Genomic DNA, 27,360 nt, shown 5'->3' with positions numbered 1-27,360 from the left:
GCTGAGGGCATTGTTTTTTTGGGGGGAAAATAATGATTATGGGGAAATTCCTTTAATATAGGATTTGAGTTATTCCAGCCACAGAAGCACTAATCGGGACCGGTCCATTAAAGGGCATCTTTAGCAGATTTGTAGCTAGGACACTGGCTGACCTGTTACATGTGCACTTGGCAGCTGAAGGCATCTGTGTTGGTCCCATGTTCATATGTGCCCGCATTGCTGAGAAAAATGAAGTTTCTCGCCCATATTCATTGGGGGACACAGAGACCTTGGGTATAGCTATGTCCTCTAGGAGGCGTTGACACTAGATAAAGCTGTTAGCTCCTCCCCTGGCAGCTATACCCCCTCCAGCCTGGAGAGAGAGCTTCAGTTTTTTCTAGTGTCAATAGGAGGCAAGACCTCCCTGCTCTGCAGGGATCTCCTGAAGATTTTATTTTTTTCCTTCCTTTTCAGATGGGACAACAGTGGTCGCCTCGCCTCCCTGTTCTCCCGGGGTCGAGTTGCGCCAGTGCCGATTCCGCACTGCTGCCTCCCCCACAGAAGACAAAGTGGACCAGGGCAGCCTCGCTCCCCTGCATCCCGCCAGCCAAGGGGTCACCTAGGTCCGCCAAAGAGAAGACCCTCCCGCCATACCAGACGCCTGCCACTCCGGTGCCAGCTGCTGAGGAGGTGACCCTGCTGGAGAAGGTGACCTTGAGGTCCACTTAGGGAGGGTGAAGAGAAGAGGATGAGAGAGGTGAGTACATGGGACTAGGTGAGTATGAAGACACCTTGCCCCTCCCTCCATCTTTGAAAGTCTGGGTCACCCTATGGTTAACGGCCAGGGGGCTTTACTCAACTATGGCAAGACCCCTGAAAGAGAGCAGGGGTTTAATCCGGCGGGCGCCATGCGACACGCGGTCCCCCTCTCACTTGCCCTCTAGGCCGACTGCTTCCGGCTCTTAGAGGGTTAATGTATCTTTTTCCCGGGGCACCTCCGGCAAAAGACTGGAGCCCAGTCCGTCTCGGGAGCAGGCGTCCACTTGCTGCAGTATCCTTCATTTTACTTTCGGGAGCAGGCGTCAAGCACGCAGCTCCGAAAGGGTTAATGCCCCTGGCCGTTCGCGGACATCTGACAACTTGCGGTTGTCTCGCGCCGCGGGGCACTTACTTAACATGGACCTCCGGCTGTCACGATTTCGGCCGCGGGGTGAGCATCCCGGTCCTCCGGGCGCCGCTGCAAATTTAGGCCCCGGCTTCTCTTGGGGCCTATAGGCTTCCTTCCCCTGTTGTCATCCCGGCCGCGGTGCGGCTTCTCAGGCGGGATGTGTGTCGCGCTCCGCTCCGGGTCCCTCCACCCTCCGGCTGACTTCAGTACAGAGGGGGAGGGTCCGGGGTGGCTGTGCATCGGAACTTTAGGCCCTGGTTTCGCGACCTGCTAGGCCGCGACTCAGAGGGGGAGGGTGGCGGACCGGCGCGAATAATTCCCGCCTAGCTGCCGCTGCCCCGCCCCCATCAGCACCGCCCCTGGACCTAATGTCGTTATTGGTTAACCCTTTCCGGCCAGCCACTTCTGTTGGGCCAGCTCCGGATTATCAGGGGTTGGATGGCCTAGAAAAATTGCTTATTGCACTGTTAACTCCTTCCTGCCTCTTATCCACTTGAGGCTAGGCAGACCAGTTTTTAAAAAGTAAAAAAAAAAAAAATTAAATGAAGCTGGAAATAAATGTCTGCCTCCATTCAGGCCCTACTCCACTCAGTCATGTCCACTCTGACTGTGCGGCACGAAAATGGGCCCGTGTCATGCCCCGGACATGTGACGACCTCTCTTACCGTAGTTTCCCACTCCGCCCTCTGGGCCGTTTGGTTGATAATCCTCCACCTGCGTGGACCAGTGGAGGACCTCTGACAGTTCCCAACCCACCCTCAGGGGAAGCTTGGTTGATTCTTTTCCACCGGTGCAATGCAGTTGAGGACCGCTGCAATTACCAATCCACCCTCCGGGGTCATTGGTCATAATTCTCCACCTGTTCAATACAGCGGAGAGCCTCTGGAACTCCCATTCCACCCTCCGGGGTCGTTTGGTTGATAATTCTCCACCTGTTCAATACAGTGGAGAGCCTCCGTAATTCCCAATTCACCCTCCGGGGTCGTTTGGTTGATAATTCTCCACCGGCTCAATACAGTGGAGAACCTCTGGATTCCCATTCCACCCTCCGGGGTCGTTTGGTTGGTAGTTCTCCACCTGTTCAATACAGCGGAGAGCCTCCGCAATTCCCAATCCACCCTCCGGGGTTGTTTGGTTGATAATTCTCCGCCTGCTCAATACAGCGGAGAACCTCTGGAATTCCCATTCCACCCTCGGGGTCGTTTGGTTGATAACTCTCCACCTTCGCAACTCACAGGAGGACAGCTGAAGTATTCCCGTAATTCTCCACCTGCGCAATTCAGTTAAGGATCTCTGCGGGATCCCAATCCGTCCTCCGGGGCCGTTTGGTCGATATTCATCTACCTGAGCCATACTGTGGAGAACCTCTGGAATTCCCAATCCACCCCATGGGGTCGTTTGGTTGATAATTCCCCACCTGCGCGATTCCAGTGGGGGAAAAAAACTGGAAATTCCCAATCCACCCTCTAGGGTTGTTGGGTTGATAATTCTCCGCAGGTTCCCTTTGTATACAGGACCTCTGTTCCCAATCCACCCCCAGGTAGTTTGGTTGATAAGCCCCAACTGCGCAGTCCGCGACTGCTAGGGGCGATTTTCTAATGCGTATACCTGCGCGCAAGCGGACCACAGCAGGTCGTCTTCTCCTCGATATCTCCACTCACCCTTCCTTCCTCCCAGGGTCACGCTCAGGTGCACCCTCTCTCACGGGAGTGGGTCCGCCCAAGGGAGGGGGGGTGAGGAGAATCACTGATTCGGGCCTTGACGTGAATCCGAATCAATCTCCTTAGGTTGCGTCTACGGTGGCCAGCAGCACTCGTCGTGGGCATTACCCCCTTCCTTAGCCGGTGTAATTGCACTACTACGATCCGGTTTTCACCTTTATACTTTGTCCCCTGCCATAGGTGGACTAGGTACAATAACACTATTTTCAGTGCATTCCCCCTTCTGTAGGTGGCGGAATTGTACCTCCACTGGGTTCTGTACCTGCCGTATTCATTAGCTCCTTCCATTGGTGGAGTGTTTCCATTCTCACTGGTTACAAGGGGTACTGTATCCATTACCTCCTTTCTCGGGTGCTAATTGCTCTCCCATAAGGTACAGGATTGCCATATGCACTAGTTTTCACCGTGGGTATTAACCCCCCTTCCTGGTGGGGTGTCTGCCTGTGGCGCCAGTTTGGATACGGTCCGGCTGTCGCACTATCCTTCCTTAGGCGGAGTGTTGCGCGTCATTGTGCTTACTACTTGCCTTACTCTCTTTCGCTAGTGATCACTAGCGGGGGGGGAGTATCTGTACATCTTCAGATTCTGCAATTCAACTGCGCCACGGCTCTAGGTGCCTGCGCTTATTTCATTGGGGGCGTGGCGACAGTCGGTACTTGACGGTGCTCGGTACGCTTACTCTAGTACTATATGAGTTCCGCCAGTACATACGGTGGCTATTCCTCATTGTGTTCCTTTGGAGCTGGGTTTGGGCAGGATTATAACTCCTGCCCAAAACCACTTGTGTCCTGGAGACTCCCATCTCTATGGGTTTCCATTGTCCCAGTCAGTAACGGTATTGTCCGCATCAGTAGTGGTGCGTACACCATTGCACATATATGGTTTACGTGCCAACAGGGCCAAGTGTTACACTGACTCCTTACTCTCTTCCACCATTCCTGATGTGGGAAGTGTTTGGGTTGGCACTCTGGTTTAGTTTTGCAGCCTGTTCAGCCTGTGCGGGTACTAGCGTTCGCAGTCGCTACAGTGGGGCATTCTAACAGGTAGGGGTTCTACCCTGACGCTTGCTGGGCAGTTGTTCCTGTTCAGCGCCCTTCCCGGGTGGAGCGTTTTTAAAGTTAGCTCTCCTTCCCTGGGGCTGTATGGTACCGTGGCTTCTACCGGATTCCTCTACGGTATGGGGGTCCTGTGGTAGCCATTGCGTAATCTGGCTCCTCCTGTACGGCTCCTTCGTCAGTTGACGGATTCTTCTGTCTCCGTATTCGGTGGCGTACGCTGCATAGGCTCCTCTTTTGGCGGAGTATGGCATCCCTGCTTTCATCCGGTGGCTACTTCTGTATACTGCTGGTCTCGGATGGGAAACGGGCTTCCCCCTTCCCCCTTTCTCTTTCCGTTCTTCCTTCTCTGGCTCGGGGTTCACGGCCATTCCGCAAACCTTGGTGGTTCCTCTGTTGCTACCCCCCTCATCTATGTGATGCAGGGTTTTTGGTTCTGTGGTTTTTTCTTTTTCTTTCGGTCTCGTTCTGGACCGACTGTTGGCCTGTGACGTTCCTGTATTCCTCCTTCTACAGGTGACTCCTACCGTTGGTCCTGGGCGCGCTACCGGTGTGTACCACTACCTCTCGATACTTGACTGGTGTCGGCATGTCTGTCCGATGTAGTCATGCCTTTTCGCTGCGGATTCCGTGACTAGACTATGAGACTCCCCACGCCAGGATGTGCGGGGGGTGCTGTCGCGTCTGTTGATGGAGTTTGGTTCCTGGAACGGGACACCCCTTCTCTTCTTCCTCCTTGAGGCAGAAGTTTTTCTCTCTAATCTTGGTTTGGTTGTTTGCTTCCGTCAAGCAGTTTTGCTACACGGTCGCTAACGGAGTTCTTCCATCAATGGTTCTCATATCGTCACTACCTTTGACTATCCAATGTATTGATTCCTGGCTTGCGGTTGGACATGCCTCATTCAGGCAGCTTCTCGGTCTCCCGTCAAACCTGGTCGGCTCGGGGGGACATTGGTGGACCACTTCCGTTTCCGTGGAGCGCTTCTCCTTAGCAGGGGTGGATCGGGGTTTTTTTTGCTTGGGCTTTGGTTCTTGGCTGGATAGGTTCGACACTGTGTGGCCTTCCAGCGTCCTCTGACCCACCCGGGGTCCTCAATTCCTTCCTACAGGGAATAGCCGTACGGTTCCTCCATGCCGTCCTCCTTTTACCGCCTGGGATCAGACCTTGGTCTTTTTAGCACTCCGGAATTCTCCCCTTGAACCTGTCCTGGTTCTGCCAGGGGTAGGAGCTTCCCTGGGGCCGTTCTTCCTTTCTCCCGACGGTCTCTGATTTTCATCTCAATGAAGAATCTGGCCTTCCATCACTACGTACCTCCCCTTCCCACCCTAAGGAACAGGAGTTGGGTCATTTGGCCTTGTCAGGGCTCTGACTGTTTGTCAGCCTCCAGTTCCTTCCGGCGTCCGTGCTCGCCTTGGTTTTGTCTTCCGGAGGGTCCTCGCATAACATTGGCGGCCTCCAGGGTGTTAATTGCACGTCTGCATTTTTTTTTTGAACTTCTGTCCCCGGGGCAAGGTTCCACCCTTCAGTGTTGCGGCTCCTTTCACCAGAGGGGTTAGCGCTCTTGGGCTCGGATGGTTCAAGGTTCAGCCGTGCAGTTGTGCGGGGCGGCTACTGCCCTCCTCCGCTCATTCACAATTATTTGCCAGGTGCATACTTATGCATCGGCGGGCACCGCCTCTGGAAGCTTGGTCTTGCAGGCAGCAGTTTTCTGTTGCCTGCAGGGGCGCTGGCTCCATGGGTCTGTGTTTCTTTCCCCCCCCTTGCGGACTGCTCTTGGACGTCCCAAGGTCTCTGTGTCCCCCAATGAATATGGGCGAGAAAAGGAGATTTTTGTATAACTTACCAGTAAAATCTCTTTCTCGCTCTTCATTGGGGGACACAGCACCCACCCAGTATTATTGTTTGGTCACGGTTGTGGCAGTTGATGGTTTGAGCCCGTTGGGTCTTTTGCCATGGTTGGTGTTCCGTGTTTTTTCTTAGCTTGCTTCTCCTACTGCTTCTCACAAACTGAAGCTCTCTCTCCAGGCTGGAGGGGGTATAGCTGCCAGGGGAGGAGCTAACAGCTTTATCTAGTGTCAACGCCTCCTAGAGGACATAGCTATACCCAAGGTCTCTGTGTCCCCCAATGAAGAGCGAGAAAGAGATTTTACTGGTAAGTTATACAAAAATCTCCTTTATGTATGCAAATGAGCCTCTAGGTGCAACTGGGGCGTTTACACTACTCCTAGAGGTTCTGCTTTCTTTGCAACTGCTGCTCCCCACCATTTTGATTTTAGAAGTCTGGACCAGGCATGATGTGGTTCACACAGCCTGGCCCTGTCAAAGTGCAGAGGGCGCAGCAGTTGCAGGGAGAACAGAACCTCTAGGTGTAATGGCAATGCCCCTGTTGCTCTGAGAGGCTCATTTGCATATATAAAAACATAGGGCCAGATTTATCATGACTCTGACAGCTCACTCCACTTTAACATATGGCTAAAGTCAGTTTTAGCCAAGTCAGATTTATGATCGGCCCTTTAAGACTGTAATAAATGTGGTTTGACGGTAGCAGTTTATCCGTCAGTAAGCAGCTTTACGAAAGTCGCACATCTTTATGAAAAAGTCGCTTGTTCTATTAAAAAGTCTCAAGATGAGCATGGTCCTCACTGGAGTGAAATTGCGACCTTTTTAAATGGTCCCAATACTAAATCTGTCTAGAGATTCATTTACATAAGAAAACACACCCACTTTCAGAAAACTGGCGAGCCTAGTGCAGAGCAGAAAAAAGTCGCAAATTTGTGCGCAGTTTTAGCGTTTGGGACTTTTTTTGGGACTTTTTCACTCCATTATTCTGACCTGAGCTAATGATAAATCTGGCCCAATATTTTTCTCAGCAATGCGGGCACATATGAACATGGGACCCACACAGATGTCTTCAGCTGCCAAGTGCACATGTAACAGGTCAAATCTGCTGACAGGTGCCTATTAAATGACAGTGATGAGATGACACGTCTTCTACAGGTTTCATTATAATGTTTTTTCATGATTGTTTTATTCTCCCTTTTAGGACAACACATACCCGGAGATTTTGAGATCCAACTTGGGTTCAGTGGTGCTGCAGCTGAAAAAGCTTGGTATTGATGACTTGGTACACTTTGACTTCATGGATCCACCAGGTAAGATCCCGAGCGTGGACAAATTATACTGTGTAATTGGTAAAGCACTTGTAATGGTTTTGTCATTGGAGCTGTGCTTTTCTAAAGGATTTCTCCTGGTGTTCATTCTTGCATCTTATGTTCGGTGAAAATGATTGGTTATTAATTTCGCCAAGCAGTGGAGGAACATTCAGTTCTCAATGTTCCTTTAAGTCGAGCTTAATTAAGTCATTTGCCGTTAGCCATGTAAAACGAAGGCGTCTATGAACGTTTCAGCTGGGAAGTGTAATACTGACAAACAGTTGACTGCTTAGAGCAGAGCTGCAAACATCTGTTCAAATCCAAATATCGCCCTTATAGCAATAGTCTACGAATGCACTACTTATTAACCCCTCTTCTTCCAAGCATTGCAGCTTACATGTATGGGTGTAGCCAGTGTGCTCATCCAAGGGATGAAAGCTGCAATGGCTTTAATTCATGAACATGGAAACATGTGCCCTATGTGGTGGTTAACCCTTAGGCCTCCGGAGGTTTTTTTGTTATTGCGATTTTTATTTTTCTTCCCTATTTTCCTTGAGCCATAACTTTTTTTATATTTCCGGTCACATAGCTGTATGAGGGTTTATTTTTTTGCAAGATAGGTTGTACTTTCTAATGCCACAATTAATTATTGCATAAAATGTAACGGAAAGCATTAAAATTCCAAAATGGGGTGGAATTGGAAAAAAAAACATGCAATACATCCATCGTTTTACGGGTTTGTTTTCCACGGCGTTTCATTTACGGCAAAACTGACCCATGGCCTTCATTCTCTGGGTCCGTACGATTACAAAGATGCCCAATATTTTTATGTCTAAATAGCGTAAAAATAAATTTAAACTTTAAGTTTTACATGTGCGTGACTTTTTTATCACATTTTTTGGGGTAAGAAGCAATTAAAAAAATGGCAAATTGACCATCTTGACCCCTTTTTCCATTACGCCATTCGCCGTATTGGAATTTAAAAAAATATATATTTTAATAGTATCGACGTTTTCTGTCGCGATTATACCCATGATGTTTATATTAACTGTTATTTAGGGTTTTATTTTTTAATTATATGGTAAGGCTACTTTCACACTAGCGTTCGATCGGATCCGTTGTGAACGGATCCGATCATAATAATGCAGACGGAGGCTCCGTTCAGAACGGATCCGTCTGCATTATTTTTAGCATATAACAGCTAAGTGTGAAAATAGCCTCGGACGGATCCGTCCAGACTTTCAATGTAAAGTCAATGGGGGACGGATCCGCCTGAAGATTGCGCCATATTGTGGCATCTTCAAACGGATCCGTCCCCATTGACTTACATTGTAAGTCTGGACGGATCCGCACGCCTCCGCACGGCCAGGCGGACACCCGAACGCTGCAAGCAGCGTTCAGGTGTCCGCCTGTCCGTGCGGAGGCGAGCGGAGCGGAGGCTGAACGCCGACAGACTGAGGCAGTCTGAGCGGATCCGCTCCATTCAGACTGCATCAGGGCTGGACGGCTGCGTTCGGGTCCGCTCGTGAGCTCCTTCAAACGGAGCTCACGAGCGGACCGACGAACGCTAGTGTGAAAGTAGCCTAAGGGGGTTTATTTAAACTTTTATATATTTTTTTATTTATAAAAAAAAAAAAAAAATTTTGAGCCAATACATTTTAGATTTTGTTCTATCAGGGATTTTTAAAATGACATTTAAACTAAAAGTTGCTAATTTCTTATCCTGGCCTGCCATCGGGTGGCCAAAATAAGAATTGCAGCATGAACACTTAAAGCCTCACCAGCGAGGCTTGCAGTGTTCAGCGCAACTACTGATGCCCACATTGGCTGCATGAGACATCGGTAGGAAGCCAAGAAGCGCGAGCTTCCGGCTTTTTGCGCATTTAAATGCCGTGATCTCACTTGATCACGGCATCTAAAGCCTTTAATTACCTCAATCGGCATTACTGCTGGTCACGGTAATTAGCCGCAGGTCTCTGCTGCATGAAACTGTGCTGGTAGCGAATGGGTTAAAGAATGGTCCATGCTTTGGGGAATGCAAAATTTGCTTAGGGAGAGCACCTTAAACGACGTGAGGAGACTTATGAGCCGTGCACGTTCCTCTGGAATTCTGGGAAGCGGGTATGCAAATGAACTCTTAGCAAGCTCTACCTCTAATGCCACCAGATGTAAGGTAGGTAGGCAGATTCCACCCACTGCATTCGCTCGTGTGAAAGAGCCCTAAGGGTTACATAGCATCATAACTCAATATAGTGCTATGCTTACCTCTTCTTTATTTGAACATTCTTGGCCTTGAATATGTCTGATGCATCTTCTCTGTGGCATCAATTTGGTCACTGGTGCTAACCTGTGGAGGGAAACTCTTTTACATATAAGACTTACCCCCCCCCCCCCCCCCCCGACGCCGCAGTCGCCTGCTGCAGGCTTTTCCACCCATCTTCCAACTGGATGTGGCTGTTGAGCAGCTAAACAGGAAAATAAGTGGCCACATTCGGTCGGGGGCCCGGCAGAAGAGCGCGAAACAAGGGAGGGTAAATCCTATGTAAAAGCACTTGCTTCCAGAGATTAGCACCAGTCACTAATTAGACTGAATACCTGGAGAACCCCTTTAATGTGAGTTTTTTTTTTGCACGACATTTATTAACTTTTTTTTTTTCTTCTGTCCATAGCCCCTGAAACACTGATGCGAGCTTTGGAGTTGCTAAATTACCTTGCTGCCTTAAATGATGATGGTGATCTGACTGAACTGGGATCCATGATGGCAGAGTTTCCCCTCGACCCCCAGCTTGCCAAGATGGTCATTGCCAGTTGTGACTTCAATTGTTCTAATGAGATCCTATCCATAACGGCTATGTTGTCAGGTAATAGCAGGGTACATGCAAGGCAAGAATGACTTAGGGGGGCATTTAAACGACCATATGTATTTTGCAGTCCGCAAAAGCCGGATGACGTCCATTTGACATCTGTGTTGCCTTTTTCTTTTTATGTGGACCCATTGACGTCAATGGGTCCGTGAACTGCATTTTGCAGCCGAGTATAGGACATGTTCTATGTTCTGTGGGCCAGGCATACAGGTGCGGAAAGCACATGAATCATCTGTGTGTTCTCCACGTCCTTATGTCTGTTCCCCAAAAATGCAACACAGACGTCATCCATATTGTGCAGATCTACCTTTTGCGTACTGCAAATACATATGATTGAGTGAATGCATTCTTACTGTGTATCCAAGTGACGTAATGTCAGACTTCAGTATATGGGGTTGTATGGAACAGAGGCTAACACGTGCTTACTGTCCCGAGTCTCTGCTCTTGGGCATTTATCCACTTTAGACAGAGACTGTTGTGTATTGTGCTGCTGTCTCGTTATAGAGAGATGTTGTCTGTGCATGGGTGTGAAAATGGTTCAGGCGCTTAATGACAACCTACTTAGTCTTGCCTTTGCATGCAGCACGCATGCCTCATGAAGCATTGACTTATAGAATAAACCTGGCCATACACAAATACACCTATAGTGTCATTCCCTCAACATCTGCCATCAGTTGATAACATTTGGTGTGGGTTGGTCTTGGAGTTAAGCACGGTCTCTGTTGCAGTTAAAGGGGATTTCCAGTTTAAGGAGGAAACCGGGCAACCCCCTGGATCCACCTGAAATGGAGAACAGGGTACTTACTTGGCTTACAGAGCCTGTGCCCACCCTCTGATTTTCCCAGCTATAGTGGTGATATGTCAACAACATATGACCACTTCAGCCAATCACTGGTCTCAGCGGTGCACCTGATGAGGCTAGTTGAATGTTGTTGACGTAACCGCTGCTGCTGAGTTAACAGTCCGGTCACTAGAATCGGAGCGGTGCCACAGGATCTGTGAAGTAAGTACTTACCTGTTTTTATTTCAGGTAGATCTAAGGGGGCTCTCCGGTTTCCTCCTGAAACCGGACAAACCATTTAACATGAGAGCTTGCTAGATCTCGATGTACATGATTGTGGGTCAGTTGAAGGAGATGGTCTTTAGGTGTTAGGTTTATGGCCAGTTTATGTCACACTCCTCCTTACAAGATTATTTTATATATTCTTAGTTGTACAGAAGCTTTTACACATTTTTAATCTTACGGTTTAGGCTTTTCACAGGTTTTTGTAGCCTTTAATGCCTATTCTAATGGAATGTGAATAGCTTGCGGAGCAGCTGGTAACTAAATTCAAGGAAATATCCAAGACTTACTGTATTTTGAAGAACCATTAGGACCTCACACATGAAAATAGTTTCCAAAAAAAGATGTCTGTCTCGCACATAGAAACCAGTCTGATCCCAACTTTCAGTTTTCAGCATCAAGCTTGAAAATGAGGCGTTCTGACTGATTACTGTGGGCAATTGTGACGCTTCATCTTTGGCTTTGTTCACATCTGTGATTTGTATTATGAATTGAAAACACAGCACAGTGCGGGATTCATTGCACAGTGGACGTGGGCAGTGACTCACAGACCCCTATTGACTTACTATGGTTTCTGCTGTTATGTACTTTATTGCATACAGTGCTCTGCCCCTGTCCAAACTACAGAGTCTGCGACAGAGGCTTAACACTGGGCCTCCACTGCAGATGTGAACAGAGACTTAGAACCGTTTCTGCTGATCTGTTGAGTACTAACTAGCTTTGGCACATTGTCTGCAAAATTTCTTGATCTGAGAAATGAAGACTTAAAGAATTAAAGGAGTATTCTGGTTAGAACTGATAGCAAGCACAAGTATTGGAGTTCCCTGTGATTGTAGTGACAAGTTAAAGGGGTTGTCTCACTTCAGTAAATGGCATTTATCATGTACAGAAAGTTAATGTAAGCCCGGCACTTACTAATGTATTGCTATTACCCATATTGCTTCCTTTGCTGGCTGGATTCATTTTTCCCTTACGCCCATGACGGCACCCTTGAGAGAGCCCGCCTCTATCCAGGACAGGAAACAGGAACCCCTGTGGAGAGCTTTAAAGGAGGTACATTGCCCCCAATAGCACCATAGTTGAGAACTGTTCTCCTAGCCCTGAAGGGCTTTCTGCCCAAACTTCTAGAAAAAGGGGTAAAAAACTTTTCGGACAATGCTACCGTATTATCCTGCCTGAATAGACAGGGAGGTACCAAATCAAAAGATCTATTGGCCTTAACAGTGGAAATTTCTCGGCATCCCTTCCCTCTGCTAATATTCTGGAGGATAGAGTTCTCATTAGACCAGATCATTCATTCCTTCCTTCCCAAGGTGGTTTCACCTTTTCATAGATCTCAAGACATTGTCCTTCCTTCCTTTTTGTCAATCCCTGAAAAACGAGAACGAATTGCCTAGACGTCAGGAGGTGCCTCTCTGAATATTTAAGTTACTAGCCAGTGGAGAAAATCTTCTAGGCTGTTTGTGCAGTTTGGAAGAAGCAGTAAGGGTGATAGTTTCTTCCAGAACATTAGCCAGATGCCTATTCTGCAGCATATATATATATATATATTTTATTTTTTTAAAGTGAAAAAAATATAAGAATTCTTATAGAGCTTTACAGTAGTAAAGATGAGGACGAGTTCTCGCGATTAACTGGTGCTATTGGGGCAATTTCCCTCCTTTAAAGCCCTCCACAGGGTTTCCTGTCCTGGATGGAGGCGGGCTCTCTTAAAGGTACTGTCATGGGCTCATGGGAAAAAAAATCCAGAATTTCTATCACATTATACACTGCTCATTTCCATGGTTACAGACCACCCTGCAATCCGTCAGTGGTGGTCGTGCTTGCACAATATAGGAAAAAACTGTAGCCTAAATATGCTCTCATGTTCCCGGCCACCAGAGAGGCTGACACTTTTTCCTATAGTGTGCAAGCACGACCACCGCTGACGGTAACCATGGAAACGAGCAGTGTATAATCTGATGGAAAAATTAATCCAGCCGGCAAAGGAGGCAATATGGATAATCACAATACATTAGTAACGGCCTTGTATTAACTTTCTCTACATGATAAATGCAACTTACTGAAGTGAGACAACCCCTTTAAGCATGCTCACTACCATTTAATTAATCTCTATGGACGTGACGGTGGAGTGTAGGGCTTGGCCCTCTCTGGCAGTCCAATGAACTTTAGTGGTGCACATATCATGACATCACTACATTCAAACAAAACACAGTGGACCCCCATTCTTGTCATTGGTGGGGGTTTGAGCAGTTGGACCCACACCCATCTAACAGTTATAGCCTATCCAGTGTATAGTGGGATAGCTTGTTGTGACCAGGATACCCCTTTAAGGATATTCTTGTTCTTCCATGCATCAGTATTTTGTTCCGTACGTGTATATGCTCATTTATTATCACATTTTTTTTTTATAGAGCAATCAGATGATTCAGACTCAGAGCAGATGGGCAGGGCAGAGTCTTTCTTTCTCTCAGCGTTTTCTGTGGAGATGGTGGTAGCTTAGTGGGTGTAGCCATAACTTTTCATATTCTGTACCCCTCATCCTGATGGAGCGGCAGGTCCGGCATGCACCGTGCCGCTCCATTCATTCTCTATGGGAGTGCCAGAGATGGCTGAGCACTGCGCATGTTTGGCTTGCTGCTCCATCACAATGGTGTAGTGATTGTGGGGGTGCCCCCCCCCCCCTCCCTTCCCGCCAATCAATTCGTTATTCCCTTCCCAGTGGAGAGGGAATAACTTTGTTGCCACTTTTAAGCATTGCATAGTGTCTATTCTTATCAATGGGCCATCTCTGAGACCTACAGTACCACAGGACCTCCAGAGTGACACCCTCCCCTCTGAGCAGATACTGAGCAGAGGACCCTCTCACCCGCCAATTAAAGAAGAATTCCCCAATAGGCTGTATGAAAATAGGATTTCTAAACTGGACAACCTCTTAAAGGGCAAGCATCTGCTTTGTAGCTTCCTGTCGGGACTGATCGTAAGAACTAGTCCCATCTGTCAGTTTGAGATCGGATAATTTAAAGGGGAACATCCCATAAGATTAGAGAGGTGATAGGAAGTGTCACTACTGCTGCCACCTCCGCAGAGATCTGTTTCTCTATCGAATTGCAAGGAATTGGCCATTAGTGTCAGGAAGACTGCATTCTGAATGGACATACACAACTAAGTCCCAGCAGTTTTTTTTTGTTTTTTTTTTCTTTATCCCGAATTCCATAGGTTGTGGTGGAGAAGGCAGCCTTTCTCTGTTGCTCTGTTTAGTCCTTCTGACCCTCATACGTATGTTTGCTCACTTACTGGCTGTCATGGTGCTGTACACATCAATAAGCTCTAGACAGTATAATCCGATTCTTTGTAGTTTTGAAACCCTCTTGTCTTACAGATGGGGTTAGGTGTTGATGTACCAAAGAGAGGTAGTATACAGCCCACGATGACCATCCTGCCCTGCCCTATGCTCTGTGAACTGACCTAGCTAGGCCTTGTTCCTCTGTCAGTGAATGCGTGACTCATCGATATGGGCATTTGTGTTGGGCCCATACCAACCTTGTTTAGTCCCACAGTGTTTTATTCGACCCACGGAAGTCAAGAAAGCTGCAGATGAATCCAAGATGAGGTTTGCCCACATAGATGGCGATCATCTGACGCTGCTGAACGTCTACCACGCTTTCAAACAGAGTGAGTGGCTTTATTAGATGTGTGCATTATGTATAAGGAGATATAAATGGCCTGGATTAGTTTTCTTTTTTAATTCTCTGTTCTCTGCTATGGTTTTAACCAGATTCATCCCATGATGGACACTATTGGTGCTTGACAAAATACATTGACTTAAAGGAGTATTCCGCTTTTGACAAGTTATCCCCTATCCATAGGATAGGGGATGACTACTAGATCAGTGGGGGTCCTACTCCAGGGAAACCCACCAGTCAAAACAACGGAGTCTCGGTAACTCTTGGGGACCCCTGAAATTAATCGAGTGGCAGGTTGGGCATGGACACTGCTGCTTCATTCATCTCTATGGGATATCCCCCTACCCAGAACTCCCATTGTGATGAATGCAGCAGCAGTTTGCATGCCTGACCTGCCACCTCGTTCAATGGGTAGGGGGTCTCTGTTCTTGTGACTGTTGGTAGTCCCAGCATCAGGACCTCTACTGATCTAATAATTATAAAAACAAGTGGAATACCTCTTTATTTGGATCCTTCATTTTGAAATGTAAAATATCTCTGCATGCTATTTTTCTTGTCAAACTTACCAGAATCTGGGATGGAGCTTCCAGTGCAGATGTGAACACACAACACAATCAAAATTTACGCCCAAAGGCAATAATGGCTGTGAGCTAAATAAACACCTATAAATGTACATCACAGCCGTGTTCAAATGTAAAACATACCAAATCTTTATTGTTACATAATAATAAAAAAAATTATTATTCATTCTCGATGAAGACACAGGAATGACACTGGACAGCTGGTAATGTAGCAATATAATAAATGCAGTAAATCCCATCTACCCCTGACAAGTGCCAAGTAGATATCAAGTCAATAGATAATAAAGTGCATGAAAATGGGGATAAATGTGGGAAAAATAGCTGCTCAATAAATACAGACCAGTAAATCTTGACCCCGACGCGTGTTTCGCTGTCGCTTCTTCAGGGGGATAAACATGGATGGTGCTTCTAAGGCTACATGCACACGACCGTGCTGTTTTTAGCGGTCTGCAAACTGCGGATCCTTAAACGGAAGCCGCCCGTGTGCCTTCTGCAATTTGCGGAACGGGCAGCAGTCAATATAAATGCCTATTGTCCGCAAAGTGCGGACAAGAATAGGACATGTTATATTTTTTTAGCAGGGCCGCGGAACGGAGCAACGGATGCGGACAGCACAGAGTGTTTTGCGGACCCTTTGAAGTTAATAGGTCAGCATTCGAGCCACCAAAATGGCGGCTCGGATGCAGACCCAAACAACGGCCGTGTGCATGAGGCTTTTATATACCCCTTTAATTAGTCAGACGCCTTACACATGCGGTGGAATGGAATATCCTGTGACGCAAACAGGAAGTGACATCAGTCGCCTGACACAACCATATGTCACTTCCGGTGCAGTTCCACTAACACACCCAAGGCAACGATAATATAAAACAAGATGACGTTATACCTAGGGCATAATGTAGTTGTCAAGGAGATGATCAATCTTTTCCTAGACAGGAAAATTGAAGTATGGAGCGATGTCAGGTACATATACTCGTCATTGCTATCTGCCCATAGGAAGCCCCGCCTACAGTCATGTGAGCGCTCATGCTCCAATCGCGTTGCCCCACATCACTGTTGGTCATCAGTTTGGGCACCTCCCACACATCACATGATCGGCCTGGTCAGGTCCTAAAGCACATCATAACATTAATCGCTAAATATTATAAGCCAGCCCCAATCGGTAGATAGATGAGGTGTAGCCTAATATCTATGGACAAACCCCAAATGATCAATACAGAAGTATATCACAAATATAGTATATGGGTAAATCATTAGAGGGATATGTGGTATATGTGTATCTATAGCAATCAACAAAGTCGACAGTGTATAATCCATATGTGATACTACAAACCCAAAGTATGTTAAATAAATCATATATAATACATATATAGCATCCATATATGAAACCTTCAATATATAAGCTTCCCTACATGAATATCTATATGTATCAATAAATACTATAAGAAATATATAGTGTAAAAATATGAACAATAAATATTAATAATAGATTGACCAAAATAAGGCAAGTGCATGCATGGTGAGACAAACGTTGCTAAAAAAAAAAAAGTGACATAAGGTGCTCAGTGCAAGTGTACAAACGTGAACATGCAAAAAGTGCAAATAAGATAAACATCCTGCAGAGGTATGCGAGTAGAGCCTGACTTAGTGAATTTTGTTCACGGTTTCTTGAGGATCATTTATTAATGTAAGGGTCCATTCACCTGTCCGTAGAATGGGTCCGCATCCGTTCCGCCTAGGGGAGCAAGTCTTTTATGCCTCATGCACACGGCCGTTGTTTGGGTCCGCATCTGAGCCGCCGTTCTGGCGGCTCGGATGCGGACCCATTCACTTCAATGGGGCCACAAAAGATGCAGACGGCACTCCGTGTGCTGTCAGCATCCATTGCTCCGTTCCGTGGCCCCGCAAAAAAAAAAAAAAAAAAATGGAACATGTCCTATTCTTGTCTGTTTCGCGGACAAGAATAGGCATTTCTACAATGGACCGCCAGTTCCGTTCCGCAAATTGCGGAAGGCACACGGTCGGCTTCCTTTTTTGTGGATCCGTGGTTTGCGGACCGCAAAAAATGACACGGTTGTGTGCATGAGGCCTTATTCAAACACTGCATTTGAAATGGGCTCTTGGCTCAGGTGGGAGCCTACCTCATTGATATAATAATGCCAAAGCTGGTGATGTAACAGTGGGACGCCAGCATAGTGTATCATGTGTACATTATTCTGGCTGGTTCATCCTTACCTCATTTATGATGACATTAAAGGGGTGTTCTGAGAGTTTATAGCTGATGACGATGTATAGGTCATCAGTATCTGATCTGTGGGGGTCCGACACCCAGGACTTTCTGCCAATCATCTGTTTGAGAGGGCACCAGTGCTCTCTGTAGCTTTTCCTAGGATATGTTCTTTGGTCACAGGAGCGCCAGTGCTTTCTCAAACAGCTGATCGGCAAGGGTCTGGGTGTCAGGCCCCCACTGACCAGATACTGATGACCTATCCTGAGGATAGGTCATCGATATTAAATTCCTGGAAAAACATTTAAACAAACTGTCTTCCTGCATTTGAATAAATTGGTGTCCCAGGTACCTCTGTGGGGTAGGGTGCAGCTTTATTCACCATTGTGGTATCCTCTTTTATTAGAAATCCGTGTTATGCAGTCCCTCTATGTGACTAGTTACCGCCATTCTGCTTGTCGAAGTGGTGTGCCCCTACGCAGTCTGCCACTGTCAGCAGGACAGTCTGAGACTATGTGAGAACTAATGATACACAGTTGTATAACGAAGGAACTGCACAACAGCGAGTAACAAGAAATGAAATGTATTTTCAGTGGAACGCAAGTATTGACTAAAATAGATATTAGGAGAGGTGCCAGGTCCTCTTGAAAGAGCATCTGTCAGCAGTTTTGTGCCTATGACACTGGCTGACCTGTTACATGAGCACTTGGCAGCTGAAGGCATCTGTGTTGGTCCCATGTTCATATGTCGCCTCATTGCTGAGAAAAATTAAGTTTAAATATATGCAAATGAGCCTCTAGGAGCAACAGGGGCGTTGCCGTTACACCTAGAGGTTCAGCTCTCTGCAGCTGCCGCCCCTCTCCATTTTGACAAGACCAGGCAGTGAAAACGTCGCCCAGCCTGGCCCTGTCAATCAAAGTGCGGAGGGTGCAGCAGTGGCAGAGAGCTTAGTCTCTAGGTGTAATGGTACACCCCCATTGCTCCTAGAGGCTCATTTGCATATATTCAGTAATACGGGCACATATGAGCATGGGACCAACACAGATGCCTTCAGCTGCCAAGTACAAATGTAACGGGTCAGCCAGTGTCCTAGGCACAAATCTGCTGCCCTTATAAAACCAGGTTAATGTTACATCGGCAAATGACCCCAGTGCTCTATTTTCATGGTTTCTTCACCCATAATGCAATGTCATTTGTTGGACTGCTTGAGCCTGTTTTTCCATTTTCTGATCAAGGTGCTCTTCTTCCTCCCCCAGACCACGAGTCGTCTCAGTGGAGTTATGACAACTTCATTAACTACAGGTCCCTGATGTCTGCAGACAATGTACGGCAGCAGCTGTCACGAATCATGGACAGGTTTAACTTGCCACGTAGAAGCACAGACTTCACGAGCCGGGATTATTACATTAATATCAGAAAAGCCCTGGTTACCGGCTATTTTATGCAGGTACGTTTCGGCATCTGGAAAAAGGGAACTTTAAATTCCTGCCTTTAAGGTTGAGTTCAGATGGAAAATAAATTGCATAAATGGTTATGAGAGTCTCTAAAATCATATAACAAGGTCTTTTAGGAATTGATATGTGAGAACTGGAGGGACTGGAGAAAGTACAAGCAATTAACTCCACATAAATGGATCCTGGCCTCCCTACTGATCTGTGATATGAGAAGATTAACTCTCTATGTGCTCATCGACTCCTGCTCTTGTTTAGATTTTTTTTTTCTTTTTAAAGGGTTTCTACCACTTAGGCGTCACATATTTGGCTGTCAGACACTAGCGATCCGCTAGTGTCTGCTCTGGCCAACCATCCTAATATAATTGCTTTTGGGACGGTGGTTTGGCTAAAAAAACTACTTTTATTAATATGCTAATGAGCCTCTAGGTGCTATGGGGGCGTCATTAGCACCTAGAGGCTCCGTCTACCTTCAGAAACTGCCGCCGCCGAGCGCGTCCCTCCAGCCCGCCCATCTCCTCCTGAATGCGATCCTCGTATGTATTCTGCGCATGCGCAGTAAATGTCTGACAGCTTCCCTGCTCAGACATCTCCACTGCGCCTGTTCCTCGGAGCACTATGGCGTCATCGCGCAGGCGCAGTGGAGATGTCTGAGCAAGGAAGCGGTCAGACATTCACTGCGCATGCGCAGAATACATACGAGGATCGCATTCAGGAGGAGATGGGCGGGCTGGAGGGACGCGCTCGGCGGCGGCAGTTTCTGAAGGTAGACGGAGCCTCTAGGTGCTAATGACGCCCCCATAGCACCTAGAGGCTCATTAGCATATTAATAAAAGTAGTTTTTTTAGCCAAACCACCGTCCCAAAAGCAATTATATTAGGATGGTTGGCCAGAGCAGACACTAGCGGATCGCTAGTGTCTGACAGCCAAATATGTGACGCCTAAGTGGTAGAAACCCTTTAAGCCACTTTCATTAGATGAAATTATCAAGCATGTGGTGCATTGTAAAGTATGTCACCTCAGATTTAGAGAAATATTGCATGCAATGGGAAGTATCTGCCCGTCTCCTGAGCACTGGGGATTAATCGTGAAGGGCTCTTTCAGATCCATTTTCTTGACTTTAGGATATTGATGTATCTGGATCGCCTGATTATTGCGTTTATTATATAACTAGTAGTTTAAACTCTTAAAGGGGTTGTCTCACTTCAGCAAGTGGCATTTATCTTGTAGAGGAAGTTAAGACAAGGCACTTGTTATCCATATTGCTTCCTTTGCTGGCTGGATTCATTTTTCCATCACATTGTACGCTGCTCGTTTCCATGGTTACAAACCATCCTGCAATCCATCAGTGGTGGTCGTGCTTGCACACTATAGGAAAAAGCACCAGCCTCTCTGGTGACTAGGAGCGCACATAGACTACTGCTTTTAGCTATATTGTGCAAGCACGACCACCACTGCTGGATTGCAGGGTGGCCGTAACCACGGAAATTAGGAATGTATAATGTAATGGAAAAATGAATCCAGTCAGAAAAGGAAGCAATATGGATAATAACAATACATTAGTAAGTGGCTTGTATTAACTTTCTCTACATGATAAATGCCATTTGCCAAGTGAGAGAAGCCCTTTAAAGCGTTTTGCCCACCTTTTGAATGCCATATACAATTGAACGATATGTGGGAGAAAAATTTTTAAAAAATCTCTGCATTACTTGTACATTCTAAATCGCAGCCTATATCCTATTCCAGTGCTGCATTCACGACTCAACAGCCTTCGGAACCGAAATCTCCCAATATTACACTCGGGTTCAGTTTCTGCACAGACCATGGTTGGTCATTCTACATTTTGCCTGTGTGGAGGAGGAGAGGCAGGCCAGTAGGGGACAGGTTGCAGGAAGGGGGGACATATAGTTCCTCTTTTCCTTGTTAAGGGCCTCTTTCACATGAGCCTATCAAAGTCTGTCCTTGTTCCAGCTCTGGAATATGCACAGATTCCTGATGAATCATCACTATTGCTTCAGGAATTCACCTGGAACGTACATGTGTATTCTTTCCTTCCTGAATGTTTTATTCACTCCTATAGACTACAATAGGTGTATCTGGAAGCAAATAAGCACAAAAATGGGACATGCTCCAGATTTCAAATACTGACGGAAATACTACCCATGTGAATAGCCCTTTTAATTAACGTGAGCAGCAGATTCCTTTGCACAAAATGTGTGTCGTATACTAATTGCAAATACGCTCATGTGAAAGAGGCCCATCTGTACATGACTTCAGGAGCAGGGTGTATTATCGTGGGATCTGAGGTTCGGAAAAAATACACCGAACACGACTTAGGTGCATAAAGATTTTACTAAAAGATAAATACACAGATATAAATAGATAAAGTAAGTAATAGCCGCCAAGAGTCGTCAAACGTCCAGCGCCCAACATGGCACTCTGCTGACACCCATATGATGCCACGAGAGATGATGGTAGCAAGACATCTTAGGCTGCATTCACACTTCAGTTATTTCAATCAGTTAGGCCTCATGCACACAAATGTGTGTTTTGCGGTCCGAAAATTGCGGATCCGCAAAGCACAGATGACGTCCGTGTGCGTTCTGCAATTTGCGGAACGGCACAGACAGCCATTAATATTGGTGTAAAGTAGAACTGGCTTAGTTGCCCGTGTCAACCAATCAGATTCAATCTTTAATTTTTTTTTTCAGCTCCTTTGGAAAATGAAAGGTGGAATCTGGCTGCTATGGGCAACTGAGCCAGTTCTACTTTACACCAGTTTGATAAAGTGTTTTCTCATCTCCTAGCCCCACCCAGCTAGTACAGGTACCTCATACTGCAGAAATACAGCCAAGTATCGGGCATAACTACATTTAAATTACAAGGATTTAAAGAGGAAAGGCCAATCCAATAAAACCTTGCTTTACACGTGGACTTCTGTACATGTGATCAATCCCCCTTTGCCCCATCAGTCAGATCACTTTGCTCTGATTGTCATATGAGTGTCTAATCTAATCACCCCTCTGCACCTAATTAGGCCATTTATTAATGTCATGACCCAAGACATTTACCAGCGCCTGGTACACGGTGTTAAGTTTCACTCAACACACAAACCTCAAAGTTTACATTTTACACTGTCCCTACCTGATCTTTACTGTAACATATACAGGCCACTTCTCTAGTGCTAATCATTGCATGCTGCAGCAATAGCAATAATGATCATCACTAGAGTGGAAAATCTAATATCTATTTAATACATATGATAAAGATTTCTGACTGAGAAGACTTTCCTCTCACTGACTCTTGCTGTAAATGATCGCTTTCAGTTATATGGTAGGGCTGCATGCCATGGGGGCAGCAGTGATATAGGTGTAGAGCTTAGTAGTTTGCTTCTCCATAAGTGCTCATTCAATAACACTTGTTCACACAGCATGCCTTTGCATCGTTTTCAGTTGCATTTTATGGTAAACATAACAGGAATAAAAAAAAAAATGCTGCAAAACTCCAAGTATGAAAAAAACATTGGTGTCAAAGGCCTGTGTTAAGCCACGCCCCCATAACCACACCCCTTTTCCATCCATTTAAACTTGACCGATATTTTTGGTCATCTGTAGCAACTCGCATCATAAACGTAACTTATTTATGGGGTGCAGGAAACACAGTAAAATAAAACTATACCAGGCGTGCAGTTTACCATTCATCACCCCTACCAAATAGTAATCAGAAATGGCACCAATGGAAACTACAAATTGTTCCACAAGAAAAACAGCCTCCACAGAGTTACGCCATTAAATGGTTGGGTCTTGGAATGCGGTGACACACACATAATTTTGTAAATAGTGGTTTTATTGTGCAAGTAGTACAATCTAATAAACTGTATTAAAGAGGACCTGTCACAGCTCCATGTCTGACTTAATATATTCATGCCTCCCCCATGTAATAACCATTCCGGAGCATCTCTTCTTATGGCTCTGTGTTGTTCTATTCCTTTATTTCTACTAGAAGTTATGAATGAATTGCTATCGGTCTGCAGTAAGGGTACAGAGGGGGTGGTAACCATTTGGGGGGTACCAGCACAGTCTGAAAATGGCAGCACTGATTGGATAGAGCGAGTCCGTGCAGGTACACCCCCCCCCCCCCCCCAACTTGTTACCACCCCTCTGTACCCTTACTGCAGACCGCTAGCAATTCATTCATAACTTCTAGTAGATATAATAAAGAAACGGCACAACATAGAGCCATAAGAATAGATCATCCAGAATTGTTACATGGGGAATGCATGTAGCTACAAAATCGGGCATGTCAGGAGAGGGAACGTCCTCTTTAATACATTATATGTACCTCAAAACGTAAAAACCTGAACCTCCACAATACACCAGGCTGTAGCGTTGCTGCCCACTTTCTTTATATCTAGTACATATCTCCCAGGTAAATCTGTTTCTTCTTGGTGCGGCAGACGTCTGCGTGGCCGTGTTAGGTGGCATAAGGGTTTTAATTTAGTGTGCTAGTTGTCCCCCGCTCTGCAGCAGTATAAGTCTTCTGATTATTGACCGTGCAGAGATTTGTCTATGCCCTTGAGCAATGAAGTGTAAATAAACTGTTTTCTGTCCTCGTGTAGCTTTTCATTGAGCAGCTTTGTAAGGATTATAATCCCTTTTTCATAAGAGTTGGATTTATTTCCTCTCCTAAGGTGGCACATTTGGAAAGAACCGGCCATTACCTGACCGTGAAAGACAACCAGGTTGTGCAGTTGCATCCTTCTACGGTTCTGGACCACAAGCCAGAGTGGGTCCTTTATAATGAATTTGTCCTTACAACAAAGAATTACATCCGCACATGCACAGACATAAAGCCGGAATGGTAAGTTTCAAGATTTCCCCCTCATGTCATATTTTTCAAGGCAGCTGAAATTCCTGTATTTCCAGGAAGCGTAAATGTTCATCCAAACCTCTGCGATAACCTACTGTGGTGAAAAAAATATAGTGCATGCGTACCCCAGTGCCACCCACAGTGGGCCGCAGCCCAGTGACGTCACGACTCATTTCTAAAACAGCTGATCAGTACTCTTGCCAATAAGATGCTGGTGATCTATCCAAAGGATAGATCATCAGTAAGGAAAAGGCGGAGCATCCCTATAATTTCTACGGGAGGCTGTCTTGTCTGATTCTAATAGCATCTTCCTCTGTTTTAGATGTAATGTGTAAATATATGTTTTTTTATTTCAGGTTGGTGAAAATTGCTGCCCAGTACTACGACATGAGCAACTTCCCACAGTGTGAAGCCAAGAGACAGCTGGAAAGAATCATTGCCAAATTTCAGACAAAGGAGTACTCCCAGTACTGAGGGTTCACGAATGATTATTTTTTTATTCAAAATTTTTTTTTTTTTGAGATCTAGAGAATGTGGACTGATAAATTTGTACCTTGTTGTGATGGTTCAGTGATGGCCTTGATCTGAAAGCTTTTTAATTTTTGTTCTTTCATGACGTTCTTACATAAATGAAACATTTATGGCTCCCCTTTGTGTTGACACTGTAGCTCGTACTGGAAACATCGATCAATGTTTTTGCAGTTTATTGGAAGTAGTTCTATATATAACAATACTCTGAACATTTCACTAGAAATGTTTGAATCCGCTTCTGAAACGTGATCAGACCATGTTATGCATGAGCGTTGTAACCGGTGACATTCCTTTATAGAAGTTGTGTGAAATGTTACAACTAGTGCATCTGTAGTCCCAAACTTCGGCCTCAGTGTGGAGGCATCGGCTTCAATAAAGTCTATTTATACTAAACCAGGATGTTCTGCATCAGCTTCAGGAAAGTTGGAGTGGTTACTTAATGATCAGGTGTCAGCAGCCCCTAGCAACCAATCAGATTCCGCATTTCATTTTCCAAAGGAGCTGTGAAAGAGGTAAGGTGCAGTCTGGTTGCTATGGGCAACTAAGCCAGTTCTACTTTACGCCAGTTTGATGAACCTCCCCCATAGTGTATGAAAGCCTGAGCACCTGATCCCATACAAAACACATTCATGTGTTCACATCACACATTTACTTTTCATTAATGTTAAAGGGATTCTGTCATGAGATTTTACCCCTATAACCTAAACATATCCTCATGTCCGGAGTAATATATAGGAATCCTAAGCTAAGCATCATCTGGCGCATGCACACTTCGCTCAACAAAGGCGCTGCCAGGAGTCCGCGGCACATCAGGCAGAGCCTAGTGCGCAGGCACGGGATCTGGCATAGGGACAGGTAGGATTGCGGAGGCAGCACTGAGCTAGGGAAGGCGGCGCTGGGCACCGGACGGCGAGGGGTGCGGACGGGCACCCTATATTAACGGACCTCCCCTTGGGCACCTTAAGGGAGTGAGTGACAGGTTATAAAAACCAGTTTTTTGTGCAAATAGAGCCACAGTGACGTTTAATAAGGCCTGCTTAGGATTCTTATTACTACTCTGGACATGAGCATATGTTTAGGTTATAGGGGTAAAATCTCTTGACAGAATCCCTTTAAACTTTTTATTGTTTTTCTATTCATTAATATTATTTTTGGACATTTTACTAGATCCATTAATAGTCTCTGCTCCTATGTCCTCTTCCGATTTGATTGGTTCAGGTCCTGATAACAGCACTTAGGCCTCTTGCACACGGCCGTATGTATTTTGCGGTCTGCAAAATAATGATCTGCCAAAAATACGGATGACATCCGCGTGTATTCCGTATTGTGCAGAACGGAACAGCTGGCCCCTAATAGAACAGTACTATCCTTGTCCGTAATGCAGACAATAATAGGACTTGTTCTATTTCTTTTGCAGGACGGAAATACAGAAACGGAATGCACAGGGAGTACCTTCCGTTTTTTTTTTTCCCGGACCCATTGAAATGGTTCTGTAGACGGTCCGCAAAAAAAAATACAGAACAGCAACGGAATGAAAATGTTTGTGTGCAAGAGGCCTTAGACTGAAGAATGTTAATTACTTGACCTTGAACCAGTTGGGCCCAATTGGCAGCACCTGGACCAGAGGCTGTAAATCAGATCTGGATACCACCTTAAATAGGAGCCCTGTGATCGCCAGGGGAAGAGGCACTGTAAATAAATGAGAGTTCTGACACATACGTACATAAAGAGGTCACTAATGGTTTACCTGAGAGCCCCTGATACACACTGGTACTTCTGCTGTATATCTTCCCTGGGGTAGCTGCACAATGGATGGACTGGATCTGTCAGGCTCATAGAGGGAGGGTGCCCCTTACTAATTGAAGTCAATATTCCCTAGTTCAGGGATCGGCAACCTCTGGCACTCCAGCTGTTCTGAAACTACAACTCTCAGAATCTTCCTTTCACCTCTTTGGGAGTTACACGAACAGCAGAGTAAGTGTGCATTCTGGGAGTTGTAGTTGCACAGCAGCTGGAGTGCTGAAGGTTGCTGATCCCTGCCCTAGTTAGTTACGCAGTAATCTGGTCACCACTGCAGCTCTCTTTATGGTGGTCATTCAACTTTCAAGTAGTTGTGGATGGCAAATCTTCTAGCGTCAAAGCTTTATGCAGTTGAATAGGGCAGAAGTATTTGCAACAAATCTTCCATGGGTGAATTTACCAAAAAGAAATCCTCTGCTCGCAATCCTCCTACACAGAGCATCTTGCTGGAGGACCTGTCCTGTATTTTATTCCCCCCTGTTGTGGCGCTGCAGGGAAATTGAGCTCCGCCAGGCTCCCCCTCAGAGTACAGCAGATCACTGGGGTCTCAGCAGGGGATGAGCTATCTGCTTAGTTTTAAGGGACCATTCTGACAAGTAAAGTTTGCCCAAATTGGAGAGGTGTAACTGCATGATTCAGATTTGTCATTGCTGAATCTTCAGCAATTTACTGGCACCCTATTGGGGAAGCTCTAATGGCTGTAACATATCAGTACAGTATTTTTTAGATATTTCATAGAAGCTGGTAGTCACCTTGTACTGCAGGGCATGCTGCAGAAACCCCTTGTGATTGTCAACTGATCAGCTGCTGCTGGCTATACACTGCCCCCTACAGCGGCCACTACAGGGGAAACATAGTATTACACGCCAGCCATGCAAATGAATTATCCGGCTTTATTCTACATGGACAGGCCAAGTAATGCAGCCAGTTTTATAATTGCATAGATGTCTATTTAGGAGTCCATGATCACCTTATAACATGTTCTGTTCTTTGGGAACCTTGAACTAGAAGCCCAATTTATAGATTTCATTGCTTGAACCCCCTCATGTTGCGGTAACAGCTTTTATCTGCAGCGCATGGATTAAATATATAGTCTCACTGGGACTCTGCAGGGAGTTTTCTGAGCGATCTTCAGATTATTCTAAAGAGGGATTTTAGCAGATGTGACCTTTTTCACCTCATGGTAATGAAAGCAACCCTCAGAGTGGTTAG

At 45.9% G+C, this 27,360-nt stretch overlaps 1 protein-coding gene across 1 annotated transcript in view; it reads left to right on the top strand.

The window, feature by feature from the left end:
- Nucleotides 1-24,741, top strand: part of DHX15 (DEAH-box helicase 15) — a 57,954-nt gene extending 33,213 nt beyond the window's left edge. Inside the window, exons 9-14 of the mRNA XM_044296490.1 lie at nucleotides 6,968-7,076; nucleotides 9,746-9,937; nucleotides 14,556-14,678; nucleotides 18,754-18,944; nucleotides 23,639-23,808; nucleotides 24,174-24,741. Coding sequence (XP_044152425.1) covers nucleotides 6,968-7,076; nucleotides 9,746-9,937; nucleotides 14,556-14,678; nucleotides 18,754-18,944; nucleotides 23,639-23,808; nucleotides 24,174-24,291 — 903 coding nt within the window. The 3' untranslated portion in view covers nucleotides 24,292-24,741. The remainder of the gene's footprint in view (nucleotides 1-6,967; nucleotides 7,077-9,745; nucleotides 9,938-14,555; nucleotides 14,679-18,753; nucleotides 18,945-23,638; nucleotides 23,809-24,173) is intronic.
- The last annotated feature ends 2,619 nt before the right edge of the window (nucleotides 24,742-27,360 follow it).

The sequence above is a fragment of the Bufo gargarizans genome, chromosome 1, assembly GCF_014858855.1.
Source record: "Bufo gargarizans isolate SCDJY-AF-19 chromosome 1, ASM1485885v1, whole genome shotgun sequence".
NCBI classification, from domain to species: Eukaryota; Metazoa; Chordata; class Amphibia; order Anura; family Bufonidae; genus Bufo; species Bufo gargarizans.
Note: the sequence above shows the minus strand (reverse complement) of the source record. Positions and strands in the feature narration are given on the sequence as shown.